The sequence below is a fragment of the Sparassis crispa genome, assembly GCF_003851025.1.
Source record: "Sparassis crispa DNA, contig_000004F, whole genome shotgun sequence".
Classification (NCBI taxonomy): Eukaryota; Fungi; Basidiomycota; class Agaricomycetes; order Polyporales; family Sparassidaceae; genus Sparassis; species Sparassis crispa.
The window spans coordinates 2656945-2673447 of NW_020939751.1; the positions used below are offsets into that span (position 1 = coordinate 2656945).

The 16503-nt window shown below is 53.0% G+C and overlaps 6 protein-coding genes across 6 annotated transcripts; 4 read left to right on the forward strand and 2 right to left on the reverse strand.

Annotated features, from left to right (window-relative positions):
- Window positions 1–72: 72 nt before the first annotated feature.
- SCP_0508970 (Pre-mRNA-splicing factor spp2) lies at window positions 73–1512 on the forward strand (the record flags this gene model as incomplete). Its single annotated transcript, XM_027758952.1, has 2 exons — window positions 73–356; window positions 423–1512. 2 exons carry the CDS (start codon window positions 73–75, stop codon window positions 1510–1512), a joined length of 1374 nt encoding a protein of 457 aa, XP_027614753.1.
- Window positions 1513–2282: 770 nt separating this feature from the next.
- SCP_0508980 (hypothetical protein) lies at window positions 2283–3978 on the reverse strand (the record flags this gene model as incomplete). The annotated part of the gene is made up of 13 exons (XM_027758953.1): window positions 2283–2408; window positions 2476–2584; window positions 2642–2703; window positions 2764–2860; window positions 2915–3064; window positions 3171–3263; window positions 3317–3369; window positions 3431–3467; window positions 3528–3551; window positions 3610–3659; window positions 3710–3782; window positions 3835–3877; window positions 3936–3978. The coding sequence occupies 13 exons, from the start codon at window positions 3976–3978 to the stop codon at window positions 2283–2285; spliced, it is 960 nt and encodes a 319-aa protein (XP_027614754.1).
- A 1310-nt stretch (window positions 3979–5288) lies between these two features.
- Window positions 5289–7109, forward strand: SCP_0508990 (predicted protein; the record flags this gene model as incomplete). Its single annotated transcript, XM_027758954.1, has 9 exons — window positions 5289–5417; window positions 5477–5614; window positions 5667–5724; window positions 5804–5915; window positions 6012–6063; window positions 6129–6211; window positions 6278–6626; window positions 6677–6861; window positions 6938–7109. 9 exons carry the CDS (start codon window positions 5289–5291, stop codon window positions 7107–7109), a joined length of 1278 nt encoding a protein of 425 aa, XP_027614755.1.
- Window positions 7110–7187: 78 nt separating this feature from the next.
- On the forward strand, window positions 7188–7656 carry SCP_0509000 (hypothetical protein; the record flags this gene model as incomplete). The annotated part of the gene is made up of 2 exons (XM_027758955.1): window positions 7188–7350; window positions 7499–7656. 2 exons carry the CDS (start codon window positions 7188–7190, stop codon window positions 7654–7656), a joined length of 321 nt encoding a protein of 106 aa, XP_027614756.1.
- A 2511-nt stretch (window positions 7657–10167) lies between these two features.
- On the forward strand, window positions 10168–11914 carry SCP_0509010 (hypothetical protein; the record flags this gene model as incomplete). Its single annotated transcript, XM_027758956.1, has 13 exons — window positions 10168–10210; window positions 10270–10339; window positions 10398–10443; window positions 10503–10552; window positions 10613–10636; window positions 10688–10724; window positions 10789–10841; window positions 10905–11207; window positions 11277–11301; window positions 11359–11430; window positions 11482–11546; window positions 11604–11703; window positions 11765–11914. The coding sequence occupies 13 exons, from the start codon at window positions 10168–10170 to the stop codon at window positions 11912–11914; spliced, it is 1038 nt and encodes a 345-aa protein (XP_027614757.1).
- Window positions 11915–12664: 750 nt separating this feature from the next.
- On the reverse strand, window positions 12665–15965 carry SCP_0509020 (hypothetical protein; the record flags this gene model as incomplete). Its single annotated transcript, XM_027758957.1, has 4 exons — window positions 12665–12765; window positions 12825–13013; window positions 13064–13670; window positions 13728–15965. The coding sequence occupies 4 exons, from the start codon at window positions 15963–15965 to the stop codon at window positions 12665–12667; spliced, it is 3135 nt and encodes a 1044-aa protein (XP_027614758.1).
- Between the last annotated feature and the right edge of the window lie 538 nt (window positions 15966–16503).

Below are 16503 nucleotides of genomic sequence, written 5' to 3' on the forward strand. Positions count from 1 at the left end.
TCTGTAGCTTACGTAACGTTCATTACTTTCATTCAGCGTGGATAGGCAAGAGTCACTTGCACCGTGACCACAATGTCGTCGGCGACGACGAGCAAGGTATCCTTCACCATCCGACGCCCGACACCTGTGTCTCGCGACGAATCGTCTGGCGGCGACTCTGACTCCGGTTTCAAGGTCCCTCATCTTCCGCGGCACCTCGTCAGCGGCGGGAGTACCCCGGGCAGCCCCCTCGCGCGCAGCGCTCCTGCCTCACCCAAACATAACTCGCGCAAGTACACGGAGCGGGACAGCTCGGATGAGGACGAAGAGATCGAGGATGAGCTCGTGACAGGGTTCGATAGCTTCGGTGTGCAGCGGTGTGTCTTTTCAGATTCCCCCATGAGGTCAGGTTCTCAACTCACAGCAGTACGCTTCTGTTGCAGGCTGCATGAGAAGCGAAAAGAGCCTCAGGGGCCTCTGGTTATCCCAGCGCTGAAGAATAAGGACTGGCGCGAGCTTGCGAGGAAACGCAAGGCCTTGTATGTCCCTCCTAGTGCCCAAGCGGAGACGGGCGCAGATGGCAGCGTCGGTGGGTTTGGCACTAGGGATGCAATCAATTCGGGTGCACAGCTATCTGGCCTTCAGATGAAGAAGCGCGTCAAGCTCGAGGACGAGGCTATGGCTGTCGAGGAAGCACATGAGACACAAGTAGTTGCCAAGGTAGAGAATGAGGTGAAGGAAGAAGAAACAGAGGACCAGAAGGCCATTCGTTTACTCCTCGCGCGTGCGCGCTCGGACGATGCCACAGGGCTCGACGGTCCCGCCATTGAAGCCATCCCTCCACCCAGCGAGGACGACGCATACCGTCAGGACGTCGTGGAGCTCCCGGAATCCGCATCACTTGAGGACTATGAACGTATTCCAGTCTCACAATTTGGTGCCGCGCTGCTGCGTGGCATGGGCTGGAAGGAGGGCACTTCGGCGAGCAAGAAAAACAAGGGCCTCATCGAGCCGTGGCTGCCACAGGCGCGGCCCGCACTGCTCGGTATCGGCGCGAAGGAACGAGAGGTGTTCGACGACGGGTCAAAAGGGAAAAAAGGCAGGAAGGGCAAGCCAGACAAGAAGTACATCCCAGTGGTGAAGCGGGAGAGGCAGCCGGGCGAAGGTTCTGGCTCCGGTACCGGTTCGGGCACGTCGTCGAGAAGACGTTCACCGTCCCCCATTCGCACCAGCTCGAGGCGCGCCTCGAGATCACCGTCTCCAGAACGCAGGCGCGACCGGGACAGACGTGATGCAGATTATGACCGCGACAAGGGCAGGGATAGCAAGGACAGAGAGCCCGATCTGAACAGGGACAGGGGCGGAAACAGAGACAGAGACAGGTACCTGGATAAGGGAGAAAGGGATAGAGACAGAGATATGGACCGCCGAAGGGACGATCGTCGATGGGAGGGCGACAGACGGGCGGAGAGCTCGGGGGATAGGTATGATTCAGATGGTCGTCGCCGTGACAAGGATCGCAGAGGCTACTGATCATACTTTTAGATTCTATATTCACGTATCAATGTCAATGTGCAGAACATAGTCAACATAGTTAGGTGGTGTTCGGGTTGCCGATCCCATATCGTGTGTTCATGCGAGGACACAACCGCTGTGGCGCTCATTAATTTCTGCGCAAGTTTGCGTACAGGCTTCTCTGACAGAAAGATTGGGTTCCTCTTAGTTCAGTATGTAAGGTAACAATGACCAATTATGCACAAGGATGCTCCATACCCAATGTATCAACTTTCTGCAAGTACATTACAAACGTAATGAGTGAGACTCATTCATCTTTTTCAAGCTGCGAACAGACCGAGAACATCAAGCGTACGGCGACAGATCAAGAGTACGTGCGTATACCGATACTTGAATACCAACATCTATCCCAATTACTTTCCTGCCAAGTCCATCCACTCACCCGGCCTCGAATCAGCCAGCGTAACGTCTCGAATGCTATCCAAGAGAGGTCCATATCTTCTAAGTAGCACAGCGCCCAGGGCGCAACGGCATACGATCCCTCCATCGACAGCACACATTAGTGATGGGTATCCGTGTAAGTAGGTAGCGATAGCTTCGACGCGGCCCCGGCCGCGGTTGCATCTCGCAATGGAAGGGTATGGATCTGTACATGGCTTTGAACAGCAGCGAGAAATCCTAGAACGAGTGTGGAGCGAGCAACGGGCCTGCAAATTCGTCATCGGCATGCCAGGAGAGCCATGAAGGAATGAGGACGCACGAGTATGTACAGTATATGACATGCGGTTCTAGAGGACCTGCGGCTTGATGTCGGATGCGGCGTCTTCCCCAGATTCGATGTCGCCAATCTTTCGGCTCTCCACGTCTGGTACGCCGTACGGCGATCCTTCGTCGGCGACCGCGAATGTTTGCATCTGGAACCGCGCAAGTAGGGTAATCAGCCATAGGTCCTAAGAGGCAACCAATAGAACGGTAGCGTACCTGGACATGCACGCCGCCGCTGAGGCTCTTGGGGCCCATCGGGTGGTTGTAGGTGTGGTGGCTCGCGGCGGGGTTCGCGGCGGTGTGGAAGCCGCCGCTGGTACTCGAGCTGAACGTGGAATGATGAGATAATGGCCATGGAAGGATATTGACTGTATTGACTGACTATACCTGGGCACCGTTGGGGGTGAATTTGGAGAGACGGCGTACCGCGCGGGAAGCGACGATCTGCCGGTATGTCAGACCTCACTAAATTATGTTCGTCGCTACAAAGGAGACACAACTCACGGTTGACGCGACGGCCGCGGGCACGTTGAAGACCACGCTCATGACGGAGTTCAGGTCGAGCAGCATGAACACGGTCGCGATCAAATTCGCGATGAAGCTACGTCAGACTATCAGCTACTGGAACACAACGTGGCTCGCTAAGCATACTCACGCGACGAGGAAGTAGATTAGGCCATCCTTGAAGAGCAGCCGGATGAGCTGCGAGTGTCCCGCGCGAGGCGCGAGCTTCAGCGCGCTGAGTGTCATGACGAGCGCGTCGAAGCACATCGAGTAGATGAACGTCGCCGCGAGGATGGTGTTGCTTGTGTGAGTGATCACACAACCAGTGCCGGGCACCCACTGTGCTTTCAGGAGCACTCCTGTCGACGAGGTAGATAAATTAGTGGAAGGTGTTAAGCCAAACGGACGACGACCTGCCTTGCAGTATCAACGCCCAGTGTCCTAGGATGACGATGACCAGAAGGATGACGATGTAGCGATTTTGGGACCAGATAGCCATTCTAACGTCACGCCTCAGCATGCGGTTAACGCGTGCAACAGTTGCCCCACTTACGTGCGCAGGGAGAGGTTGATGCTTGCCAATCCAACAGCCGCATCACCGGCCAACTGTGATAAGAGTACACGATCAGACATCTCAAGTGACACACGATCGATCACGGACGCTCACCTGGTTGAACGTGTACAGGGCCTGGCAATTAATTTCGCTGAAGAGGACATTATTTGTTTAGAGGAAGATGCGACAACTGATTTCGCTGAGAACTCACGATGTCACATCCAGTGCAGTCAGGCTGGACAGGTTCGAACACAGTGAGCTTCGGAATGTGAATGCAAGAAGAGAAGACGTACATGCCAATCATGGCAAAGAAGAGACAGTATCGGCCCAACCAATAGAAGATCTGCACAGTTCCGTGAGACAGGTCAACAACGACTGACGCAGATCATATACTAATCGCCAGTTGAACTGCTTCTTGCCCGCTAAGAACGCCCAGTCGAATTCAAGCGAAACCGCGAATTCCCAACTGCCAACATAAAATCAGCCAAGTATGCCCGACAGAAGTACAGTTTTCATACAAGTAGACACCTGCGAGGCAGTGCATCAACTTTGTGAACGCGTCTGTAACAAGAAAACGTCAACGATACTTCGGCTGCACCTAACGAGACAGAGTACTGACCTGCGTCGACGGCAAGCTCAGCTTCAGATGACCAGTCAACCATAGCTTCCTGTCGGTTCTACAGGCGAGGGCTCTGGCAATCGCGGGACAAGGAAGTGTGCCAGCGACCAGGAGAAGAAAACAAGTGACTTTTGTAGACAAATTTGGGGGCTTCTGAAACGTCCCGCTTAGGCCTTCTGGGAAGTACTGTACATAATCTCGGCACAGTCCAGGAGTCGACGGAGCCGGTGTCAAAAGACTCACTGACGATGGTTGGACCAGAGTCTTTTCTGGCCGCGGTACGAAGGTCATTTCTGTAGCGAGGCGAAGGTTCTACAGAGACCTGATTTCCCACAGACGGGTTCGACTGTTGCAGGGTGCAAGTATGGGCGTTAAACGTTCAAAGACATCACAACATTAGGAACGCGACGTCGATTGAGCGCTCCGTTCTGTGATTTTTTTCCATTCACTCGATAAGCTGTAAGTCGTCAGATGTATCCTGTTGGATGAACGTGAACACACATTCTGCATACGTATTTTTGGTTAGTTTCTGAGGCTTCTTCGTGAATCCTTGATAGGTAGGTGTTGTACTTGCAGTGGCGCCACATGGCGCCACATAGCGAACAGAGAACAAATGAATTCGATAGTACTCACGCGTGATGCGTGACGCCTCGCGTTGTGTCCGAGGAAACGCCGCGCAAGAGCATTTCCATCTCGAATAGCATTGCATAGCTGTTCAGTTCTCTGCATGCCAGCCCTTTCATCCCTCTCTTGATAACAACGACTTTGTTTCGTCATACTGTATGTGCTGTTGAAGTGTTGATTCTTGCAGAGTGTCGTAAGGTTCTTTGCAGACGTGCACGACATCTGTCACCAATCTGTGACTGATCGCGTAGGCTCGCGGCCTCAGCCCTGACCGAACGTTGTATGAAATCTTGCCTTGCTCACCTAAAATCTTTTCCACTTCGTACCCAGCGGCGGCGGCCAGAAGGAAGAACTGGACAGTCTTACAAGGTACTCACGGCCGAGGGGCGGAGGAGCGTCAATATTCATTCAAACTGAGTATCTCCCAGGAAGCTTTGATCGTTACAGAACAATATCTCAGGCTCAAAAGGGGATGCCTGCGATGGGTTCTCCATTGATCCTCCTCTAGACGGCAGTGTGTTTGTTCGATTCGCTCTTCCGCCCAGTACGCATTAAGCCGTGCATGATCCGCACGTCCTCAACTTGAGAAGCAGCGGTGAGTTCATCATCCTTTGGTCTGATCCTTCTTTTTCTCATCAAGTTCCCTGATAGCGCACCATGATACCAGTGCCGCCAAGCCGTCCATTCTTTCCTAAAGCCCGAACCTGCCTGGCGTCAAACTGTTTCACGATGTTCGACGTGTCCACCTTCCCCCCTACGCAGCTTGGGCCTGTACTTCTGTCACTCCTTGCACTTGTCTACATAACGCGCTACACCATTATTCGCAAGCGTCAAGATATCGAAGGACTGCCTGGTCCCGTGAGTGTTGACATTCAACTTCGCAGGGCCAAGTGCTGAAGCAGCGATGTCTTTCGTAGTCGCGCAAGGATGCTACCTGGCTGTGGGGTCATGAACTCCTGGCGTTCGAAAACTGTACGACAGACATGTACACCAGATGGGCTGCAACGTTTGGCACATTCTTCAAGATCAAGGGCGCATTTTTCCACCGCGACATCGTAAGCTCGAACGTTCATCGGGTAGCTGAACACGATGTTCACCGTCTTGCAGATCATCGCGACAGACCATGCCGCCGTACAGCACATATTCCAGTACTCCGATGATTATGGTGAGGACTTGATCCAGAAACAATCATTGCGCATTGTGAGGGAATTTGTGGTCATGGCTCACAATGCCTTCCTTCACAGTGAAAGAAATTGGGATGCGGGAAATTGCCGGAACGAATGTGGGCAGAGGCATCGTATGGGCCGAGGGATACGAGCACGCGAAACAGCGCCGACTGCTCGCACCCGCCTTCTCGTAAGTCTCAGAAATCCCACCCCTGGTGGTCTCGCCGAGAGAGTGCCTCCCGGCATATTATCGTGGCGTTCAATTAAATAACGCTTCTCCCGACAGACCGGAGGCCATCAAGGGGATGACGGATGACATAACAGAATCGTCCGAAAAGGTGAGCCGATGGGAATCCGGTGCGAGAGAGATGTTACTCAAGGGCCCCGCGACGCGACGTCGCAGCTCGAAAGCAGGTTGACGAACCTCGTCCTCGCGCACGATGGAGGTGTCACCGTTAACGTCGCCGACCACACCTCGACGTGCACGTAAGCTGTTGCATGATGCGCATTCCACCGTACCCGCTCGCGTACTGACCAGCCACCGCGCCGCAGCCTCGACATCATTGGCCGCATCGCATTTGGGCATGACTTCAGGTCGGGCCAGTCCGCAGAAGCCAAAGAGATCCGCGCCCTCTGGGAGAGACAGGTCAACGCGTCAAATACGCCCAAGGCCTTCGTCGGTGCGCTGCTACTTCGCACGTTTCCCATCCTCACCTCGCTGCCGTTGCCCGTCATGAAGGAGGCGCGGCGCACGAGGGAGATCGTGTTCGGGCTCGCGATGCGCTTGCTGAAGCGCGGGTACTTTAGCGACAAGGGGCGAGATATTCTTAGTATCTTGATGCGCTCGGGCAGCGAGGACGGAGTCAAGGAGAAACTCTCTGCTAAGGAGATTTTGGACAATGTAAGTGGGCTTTTCGGTCATTGCATACTTCCATTGAACGTAAGGCATAGATCACCACGTTCTTGTTGGTTGGCCATGAAACCACCGCTGTATCATTGAGCTTCACACTGTGGGAGCTGTCCCGGCACCCAGAAATACAACAGAAGCTGCGCGAGGAAATTCGACAGTTCGGCCGTGACTTCAACTACGACAATATACAGCAGCTGGAATACCTCGATGCGGTCGTCAAAGAGGGGTGCGTCTTAACGTCGCAAGCCGTATTACCGTACTTGCGCACCAGTCCGTGGTCTTGGACTGACCATCTGCCGTAGGCTTCGCTTGCATCCTGCCTCACCTATCACCGAACGTGTAGCGCTGAAGGACGATGTCATCCCTCTGAACAAGCCTATCCGCACGTCGGACGGTCAGACGGTCTCGTCAATCAGCGTGAAAGCAGGACAGGCAGGTCTATTCCTCCTGCTACACCACTTGCCACGCAGCTAACTCTGAATCATTCTTGGTGTGGCTATTGGTGTGCTTTGACTACGAATGGCATAGGTATTCCACATCCCGTTCGTCAGCATGCAAGTCAATACGGACGTCTGGGGCCCGAATGCGGCGGAGTTCGTGCCCGAGCGGTGGATCGTCCCCGGTGGCGTGCTCCCTCCTGCGGAACTGCCGCACGGATGGAGTGGGCTCGTTACGTTCTGCGACGGCCCCCGGAATTGCATTGGCTATCGACTTGGTGCGTGGTTCTTTCTTCTCCGTTCGTAGCGCACGAAGCGGCTCGTGCAGAGCTCCCGTCCGCACCGCCGAACCCCTTCTGCGATCTTTCTTCACCTTTGGACTTCATTTCCGCCGAGCGCTCATATCTTCTGTGCCCGGAATATCAGCGGTCTTTGAGTTTAAAGTCATTCTTTCGACGCTCATCCGTACGCTCGAGCTACATGAAACGACTGCAAACGTGGAGCTGAAGATCAAGCCGACGCTGCAGGCCTTCGTGGACGGTCGTGGAGGTTTCCTTCCCATCCATTTTACCTTGGCTCCATAGTTGGGCATCCTCTTGCTAGCCCATCGATTCGTGGAATGTTGAACGCCGAAAGAGAATGTACGTTACCGTAATGTGAGAATGCGGACCTCCGTTACTTGCGCGTCATTGAGGCTTCGCTGGTTTGGCTTGTTCTCCCAGTGGTAAGTGTTTCCCAATCGTCGTGTGCAGCACGGTCATCTGGCCATGTGCATGAGCAACATGTTACCAACTGTATCCAGCCTCGAAACAACCTCGAAACGGTCTAACCTGACACCTGCACATACGACGTTCCTTTCTAAGATCTTTGGCCTCGCACACGAAGATCCTCAAAGCTTAGCTTTACAGCTGTCAGCGCAGATATGCTAACGCCACCGGTTAAGTATCTCAGGTGCCCGCGACAAGACCGCCTATACACGATGCCAATCTGTTCCTGCGCTGCCACATTGCCCGTCGTCCCATCGCGCACCTCAGCTTTAGCTTGAGACGCCCGAGGCCCCTTTTTTTAGCAAGCAGTTCTTCCTGGCCGACCTTTCCCCATCGATGCTCGCGTTTGTGTTCGAATCAGGATGGGCTCGGCGACCGTACATCTGCAGTAGCAGAGGCCGTGGATGTGGAGCCGCTCGACAGCTTCGGTGCTACCATGCCGGCATGGTCAGATTCTAGCTGAGAAAGCCAAGCCACCTTCTCTGATACAGCCCACGTGGGCTAGACAGGCTCACATCGAAGGTGAAAACGAGCGAGGCCCACTGCAGCGAACGCACTCCCGAAAGCGCTCTCGCGGTGCGCACCGCCGCGCAGGGTGAAGACACTACAACGTTCCTGCCAGGGCAAATATCATCAGAAACATCCGGGGGTTCCAGAATCGACGGGAGAGCGCGACGAGCTGGCCCATCAGAACTGGCCGGGTGGACTCGAGCTCTTGGGAAGAGAAAGCTTCACTATCATCGCGCGCGCGCATACGCTCTAGGATATAGTATCGTGCAGCAACGAGGAATTGGGTCGCCCAGCGGCCATACGATACGTCCGGTGCCGGCCACATGACTGATATTTTCTGCAGCAGCGCTTGGCAGTATCATCGAGAAGACTGGCCGAGATCAGGCAATGAGAGCGACTGCAGTCGCCATGCCATAGCGGAGGGAGAAGATAATCAGATTCATCGTACGCCGTCGCTGCAACATTCCACGGAGGAGTAGCGACGGGGGTCGAGTGTCGTAATCGAGCTCGTGCTGTAGCACAGGGGCCGAGACAAGTACTTCACAGCGTAATTTTTGACCTGGGATGGCGATGCCAGAGCTGTCGAAAAGTGGTACTAGTGTGAGTGTTAGCGGACAGTTTGACTTCGGCTCAGACCCGTTGACGACCCTGGTTGGTAGCGTAGCGTAGCATCGAGAGTTTGAGATTCGGGCCATCACAAAACCTCCAGTCGGTCAGCTCGCGAGCGACGGGGCAAATATCAGAGCGGCTCACGTTGACGAGCACCATCAATTGGGAAGAAACAAGTGCAGGCGGTCTGGTGGCACGCGAGAAGCTTACCTAATCATCAAACTTACTTCCGCGTTTATGAAGATACCAAATTGGGAGTTGTTCGTTCGAAAATACAGCGCATCCAGCATCAGAACAGCGGAGAGGACGTCAATTGAACCTTCGAAGATTGCGACTCTTCGTGCAAATACTCGTGCCAGTCAGTTTCATATCTAATTCAGCAACGGAGATGAGCAGGTGCCATGCAGGTACAGTCCAAAATGTTCTTTGCACTAAGTACATCGACGAGTCTTCAAAGCTTCACCTTCGCTGTCGACGGGTGAACGTTAAGGCCGCCGTCGTGTACTACTACAATTCGGTCGTGGTCTTGCTTTATTCATCATCGACGTCAACTGGATACGCCTGCGCTTCGCGTGATGGAATGTACTGTGCTTAATAGTCCTGCGGCTGCAGTCTACTGACAAGAGACATTATTTTCATGCAAATTTTATCCTTGTGTGCCAATCGTGATACAAGCTCTTGCCGCGGTACCTCGTATGCCCAACTCTCTCCCCCACAAGAACCTCGTCTCATTCTGCGCTGTATGGCGCTTTTTGTCGCTGGAAATGTTCGAGAATTCGTGATTGATTTGGGGGTTCCCCTCTTTGGGCGTCTTCGCTCTTCGTTCATCAGCTGTTGACCCAACTCCAGTCTAGGATTTCTGGACTCGAGTACGCTCTGTTGTCGGTCCTTCGGGAAGGTTTCTTTAGCTGGGCGAAATATGGGAAGGGACATTAAATTTTGTGGTCCCTGAATTCGGGTCAGAGCAGAGAAGCCTTACGGCTTTCGCGGCCAGTTCGCAGGAAGAAGCATCTTCATGTCAACGCCAACCTTCTCCCTCTCTTCACCGCTGTCATATATAAACTCCCCTTTTTTTCTCTCCCTCTTCGTCGATCATTTCTCTGCTGTCACCGTCCAACTCCCCTCGTCGTCGTCGTCGTCGTCATCCCCGTCCTCGAGTGTCGTTCACTCAACCACTCACTTGCGTACCCACCAACTTATTTCTGAGCCATGGTCGACTGGACATCACCGGCGGAGGTTGCCAAAGATGGAGGTGAGGTCTGTCGGGATCTGTGATGTCGAAGTACTGCTCATCGCACTCCGCCCGGGCAGACGCTTTCGACAGGTTTATGCACACGCTGCTCGGGCTCTACCTCTGGGAGTTCTTCACCTCTTTACCTTTGTATGTGCAGAGCTCTCCGTCTGTAAAGTAGTGGCATCTGATGCACACGCCCCTGTAGTGATTGGGACTTCATCAGCGGCAAGAAGAAGTTCAGATGGCCTCTGGTTAGTTCACTGCCGTAGAGAATTTTTACACGACGTTGAACCATGATAACTCTATTTAGATCTTCTACTTCGCTGGCCGGTACTTCTTGCTGTTCGCGCTGATTGGCATGTGAGTCTCCACTTTGATATATTCGTCCGTGGTCAGTGGTATTAACCCACTGGATTGCAGTGCCATTGCGTTGAATGTCACCAAGTATGTTGAGCGAAATATTCTTTTCTCAGTGTGTCTAATTAATTCCATCAGAGAGGTAAACTGTCAAGCACTGTACACGTATAACCAGGTAAAGATATTTTTCTACTTATATTACGTCGTCGAGAACTGTGGGACTGACTATGTCTCTGAAGATCTTCGGTAACGCGTCGATTGGGCTTGCGAGTATCAACCTCTCGTTGCGCACGTCAGTGCGCCCGTTTCTGCACCGAATGATAGCGCATATATTGACACATTCATGCCACCACAGGATGGCAGTTTGGTCGCAGGCGTGGTACATCGTTGTCCCGCTGGTACTCGTCATCCTCGGACACTGGTCATTGCTTCTGCACGGAGTTCTGCTGAAAGCCGCTTGGATACCCGCGGACGGCGGCTGTGTCATCACGAACACGGACAACACGATCCTCGCCGTCACCTTCATCTACTCCATGGCCTTCGACTTCACCGTGCTGATGCTCACCGCATTCAAGCTTGCTTTCCCTACCCGCCGCAAGGAGCAGTCGCGCATCGTCCAGCTCATCTTTGGGGATGGTCTCATTTTCTTCATTATCGCGTAAGCTAGATTCTTTTCAGTGCTGTAGCTTCAACTAAAACGAGTATTTACGGGTGGCTATATGCGCAGTTTCCTGGCGAATCTGCTCGCAACGGTGGGTTCATGTTGCCTAACCGTTACGCGGGCGCTGAGATCATATTGGAATTAACAGATCTTCATGTTATTGAACCTCAATGCTGTCATGTCCATCATTGCAAACGTACCCGCGGCAATTGCGTCGACGGTAAGCCCATTTTCACTCTTAAAATATCTTTTTATGCCTAAAACTTTCAAGATCGTGGCGTGCCGTGCCGTCCGCAGGCTCAGCAACTACACGACGGAAGGTGCAGAGGTCTTTGGGTGCGTCTTTCCAGTCATTTATTGACTGACCTCAGGACCAACCTCGCTCCTATGTAGCTCGTCGCTCAGCTCCACCCTTGCGTTCAGCCGCGGCGGACGAAGCCGCAACCCCGCACTATCTGTTCATGATAAGAAGCAAGAGGGCGTGCACGTTCAGGTCAGTACACAGTTAATGTTCAAGTTTGTCTCTCAACTCTTGCTCCGCAATATTGATCTAGATGGAGACGTTTGCGGCAGTCACAGATGGACTACCCTCAGACCAATCGTTCATGCAGTACGACGTTAATGGCAAGGTCACCAAGCAGGATCATGAAGCCTTCGACGTGGAGTCTCAGGTGTTGCCAGACGAGTACAAACACGAGCTCTAGGCGCCTGAATGCACACGGCGTTCCCTTCGTTCGCATATCGTCGCCACCCCGCCTACCCAAATATCGTGAAAATCATACCTGTAGCATTTGTCTCCCTTTCTTAAGCCTTTGTGCAGGAGATTTCCCCACCACTCCCTTCGCATGTGTATTCGTTATCAGCAGCGTCTGTCCTTCCGTCATCCGGCTGCGCCCTTCCGTGGACCGTTGTACCATTTATTGCATTCTTGCCGGCACTTTTCGCTGCCTCTCTCCCACTTTCCTTCGTTCCCTCGCCTAGATGTTCCCGTGCTGGTCTCGGGTGGAGTCTGTGCTCAAGCAGCTCTGCGTCCAGAGTTCCTCCAGACGGGTGCTGACTTCCTCTGTCGTTGACCTTCGTTCCACCCACCTCAAAACATTCACTGTAGACTTTATCATCACTGTGTTCACCATCTGCGCAATCCCCACCGTCCCGCATTTTTTTCAGCAGTCCAAATTTGTCGCACTTCGCCTTTGTGCTGTCCTTTGCAAATCATCGTTGTTTTGGGTCTCGCTCGGTCCATGTATTGTGCATACTTTTTCCCCTTACATAGAGCACGCCGTTGCATCGTTTCTGCAAGTGTACGCTTTGATAACGAGACGAATACATTGTATGATAGAACAAAATATTTCCCTGCGAGAATGCAAGACGGAAGGTACGACTACGATAAGGACTTGACAGCAAATTTCGAGCTTGCAAGTTCAAGCTCACTCGCAGCGCTCAGCGCTCAAGCTTCAGGTGGACAGATTGTTCAGCACCTGGCAGTTTTGCACCATATAATCCTTGCAGAATTTGACCAACGACGCCGCGCTGTACGTCTCTGCATCCTTCAAGACTGGAAGTAGGATGCCATATGTCATTAGGACGCTGCGCTGAAAGACATAGAAAACTCACTCAGGCGGCACGTAACGGGGTTGACCAATCTGAAGCGTTCCGCAATGAGCCATTCCAGGTGTGTCTTCAGCGAGCCCATGTCCCATCTGTCGGCTACAGCAAGCAGCTGTAGGAGATCGTCCAGTAGATCCGACGCCTCCTCAGCGTCTGTGGGGTCCGGAATCTGTATTTCCCCTGTATACACAAAATCTGGTGGAGAGTTCAACACTGGCCCGCAACATCATAGGTAACGGACTCACCGATGACTGCAGATGCTCCGAAGAAGCTACCCAGGAACGGATACTCCTTCTGCTCCCATTCAGCCCACCCACTGACTAGGGCCGCGTTGATGTGCGGAATTGTCGCCGCGAGGAACGCGGAGTGCACTCTCAGCTTGTCCGTCGCCGTATGCCCGCCATCAGACGAAGTTGGGATGAAGATCATGTCCGTCAACTGCCCCGCCATGCGCATCCTGTTGAATTCGGCGCGCAGGCCACTGTCCTGCTCCTCTCGAGTCGTTTCTTCGCGGTCCCTGACGAACTTGGGGTCCTGCACCTCGTGTGCACCCGCCGCGAGCAGGAGGGACCTGTATGGCTGGAGGAAGTCCCGCACGCACAACAGGCCGTTCTCGTCATAATGCAGGTTGAAGACGAGCTCTTTGGCCGAGCACCACGCCCATTCATCCTGGGGATCGTCGACGTTCAAGAACAGAGCGTCGTCCGGACGCTTGAGAAGGGCGATGCGGAGCTCTTCCTGATGTGACTGACTGTTCAACCATGCGTATGTCTCGCGTAGATCCTTCAACAGAGACGCATCCCGCGTATGGTGAGGAGCGATCTTGAGTGACAGAACGCCGAGATGGGCGACCTGGTCGAGTATGTTAGCTGGTTACCTACGCAATGAACCTGCTGAGCGCGGACGTACTACTTCTGCAGGCCGCGGAACGCCCAAACTTGGATTTACTGCGACGAGATTATCTGCGGGCTGTCGTTGAAACAGTCCCCGTTGCGTCCACGCGATTCGTTCGAAGGCCTTCCGCACCAATTGGGCGGGAGAAACAATGTCAGGTAACGGCGAACAATACTGTCCCACGTCGTATGATGCGTGAAGGTAGCGCTGTGCCTGTCGCCGGACGAAGCGGAAATTATCGAGGGAAGCCCATAAAGAGTTGTTACGCATGATCAGCGAGGGCAATTGGCATTCGTAATATTCGTATATCGTCGCGACTCTAGTCCCAAGATTTCCGCCAGTGGACCTCTCGACATCGGTATGAATGGCAGCCGCACACTTTTCGAAGGTTTGGTAGGTGACCTGGTACTGTAGTCCCTTGGAGCGCAGTCCAGATTGGAGATCTCGCACGGAAGGATGTACAAACCGAGACGCCTCATTAGTCTGAAAGGCGGCGGAGAACAGAGGGATAGATTTGTCGTATAGCTCCGCGACCGGCACTAACGTCAGATTTCCGTCGGGGACTTTGAGCATCCGGTCCGACAACACAAGACATGTCCGTATCAAGGTGATATAGTCGCCAAGTTCATTGTACTCCAGTGGGGAGCGCAACACTAAGTGGTCTGAAACGTCTGATGCAGATAAAGCGCGTCCCCTGAGTGCTGCGTTTCGACATTTTTTATTAGTGGCTAACGTCCAGAGACGTATGAGATCCAGAGAATACTCCGTGATCGTGATTTGGCACAGAAATTTCGAAGCAATTTCGATCGGGACATCTGCAGGAAGCATCCGCAGCTCGTTGGCTGGGAGCAGTAATTGGTAGCCTCCTTTGCGTGAAGGCCAGAGCGGCAGTGAACGGAGACAATCGCGCAAGGATGTCTCTGATACTTCTGTGAGATGCAAAGGAAACTGTGTCCTAATCCACTGAGCTAACCGCTGCAATTGAGAAGGCTGCAACTTCTCTGTCAACGACATCGACAACACATGTGGGGTGATCGCTTTCAGAAAAGAGGTGAAGGTGAAAGGAAGCTGAAGCACAGGTGGAGGCGATCGCAGGACGGGGATGTTCAAACTATTCATGATGGGAACTACCCATTCTTCGCCCGCGCCCGGGTCGGGAAGAACCTTTCCTTCCTGACAGAATTTGATGGAAACATGATCCTGGCCATGAGCGCGTATGAGCGGGTAATCTTCTAACAGCTTGGCGGATGGAGGATCTGGCAGGCTATTATAACAAGCCCAGAAGGTCTGTATCCATTTTGATGTCTCCTCCGAGTGCTGGCATCGCGGAACAGCCGGGACACCCTTTACAGAGTGAAGCAGTTGAACAACTGCATTACCATCAAATGAGCGGACATTCGATGCGACATTTCCTTCAAACTTCATGGCGACAAGACGTTTCACAGTCTCCAAACCATACTCCGGGTGAATGAAGGAGAAGCTTGGAAAGAGGTTCGGGCACCGCTGGAGAACTTGTGGAAAATCATACACCGTACAAGCGTGTTGAGAACTAGGTGACTGGAAGACTGACATCGAGCGGTCAGCGCGAACTATCAGCGGTAAATTGAGTAGCGACATTTGACCATCCAGAAGATATCGCAGTAATGAATCAATTTGGCTGACTCCAATCTTGCCTTCACTGAACAGTCTGCGAAGGGTGGCAGAGATCATGGGTCGTTCAAGGGACTGTCCAACATAGCACGCCGTTGCGGTACGGAGGGCATCCATTGGCATCAAGGGGAGAATTTCCGCCGGCGTCCGCACATAATCAGAGAGTGCCAACGTTATCAATATCGCGCTGACGTTTCTTGGTTCCAGGTGGGAAAAGACGGCCTCACAAGGCGATACGAGATTTCCGGCAGCGGTCGGACAAAGACGGTAAGTCGTCTTCGGTAACATAGAGTAGAACGACCTCACAACCTCTCGAGAGATGGAATCATCGGCTTGTCGGGGCCACCATTTCAACAAATCGCCCTGCTTTTCTGGAATATTCGCGAGTTCGCTCAGACTGTACATGTACAGCTCTGGCACGAGTGTCGAAAGGATCCACATATTATACACGGATTCAGGGATCCGCATCCCTGCTCCATCGGGTGGGTCAAATCGAATGCTGCGACGGTCGGTAGATATGGCGAATTTCGCATCCACATGTACTGGGAGTAGGGTCTCTTGAGGTAGGCGAAGACCCGAGAAGAGATAATGTCTAGAACACATAGTAGTCGAATCTAATGGAAACGCCAGCCGAACGATTAAGCCCACTTTGCTTGATCGGATCCTTAGTTTTTGCGGAACGGACTTGCATTCAGGCGGAACAGATGGCAGAGGGGTTGTAAAGCTAGTGATGAGCTAACGTTCCGCGCAGGATGCGTGGTTTGGATGAGTGAGCTGTAATCGGAGGAATTGTGCGGTGGGCTTTGCACCAAGCTGCGTCGGCTCCATTCGCTCTCCGCAAACGGACCAGAGTAACGAACGTTCTCCACTGATGGGCTGACGATAAGCCATAACTTGTTTTAGGCAAGTGAAGAAAAGGGCGTTTCGAGCCAACTCGTAATATGAGCCCTCCAGCAGGTTGATGCAATTATTGAGAGATTGCACTTGGCTTGACAGTAAGCTCGGCTCTCCTCTCAACGGAAGTCGAAATATCGTCTGCATCACATGGTGAGACCAGCTTGTATACAGAATAAATTTTCACGACATACGCCATGGTAATCCGTTATGCTTGTGGAGAAACCAAACAATCCATCGAACGGTT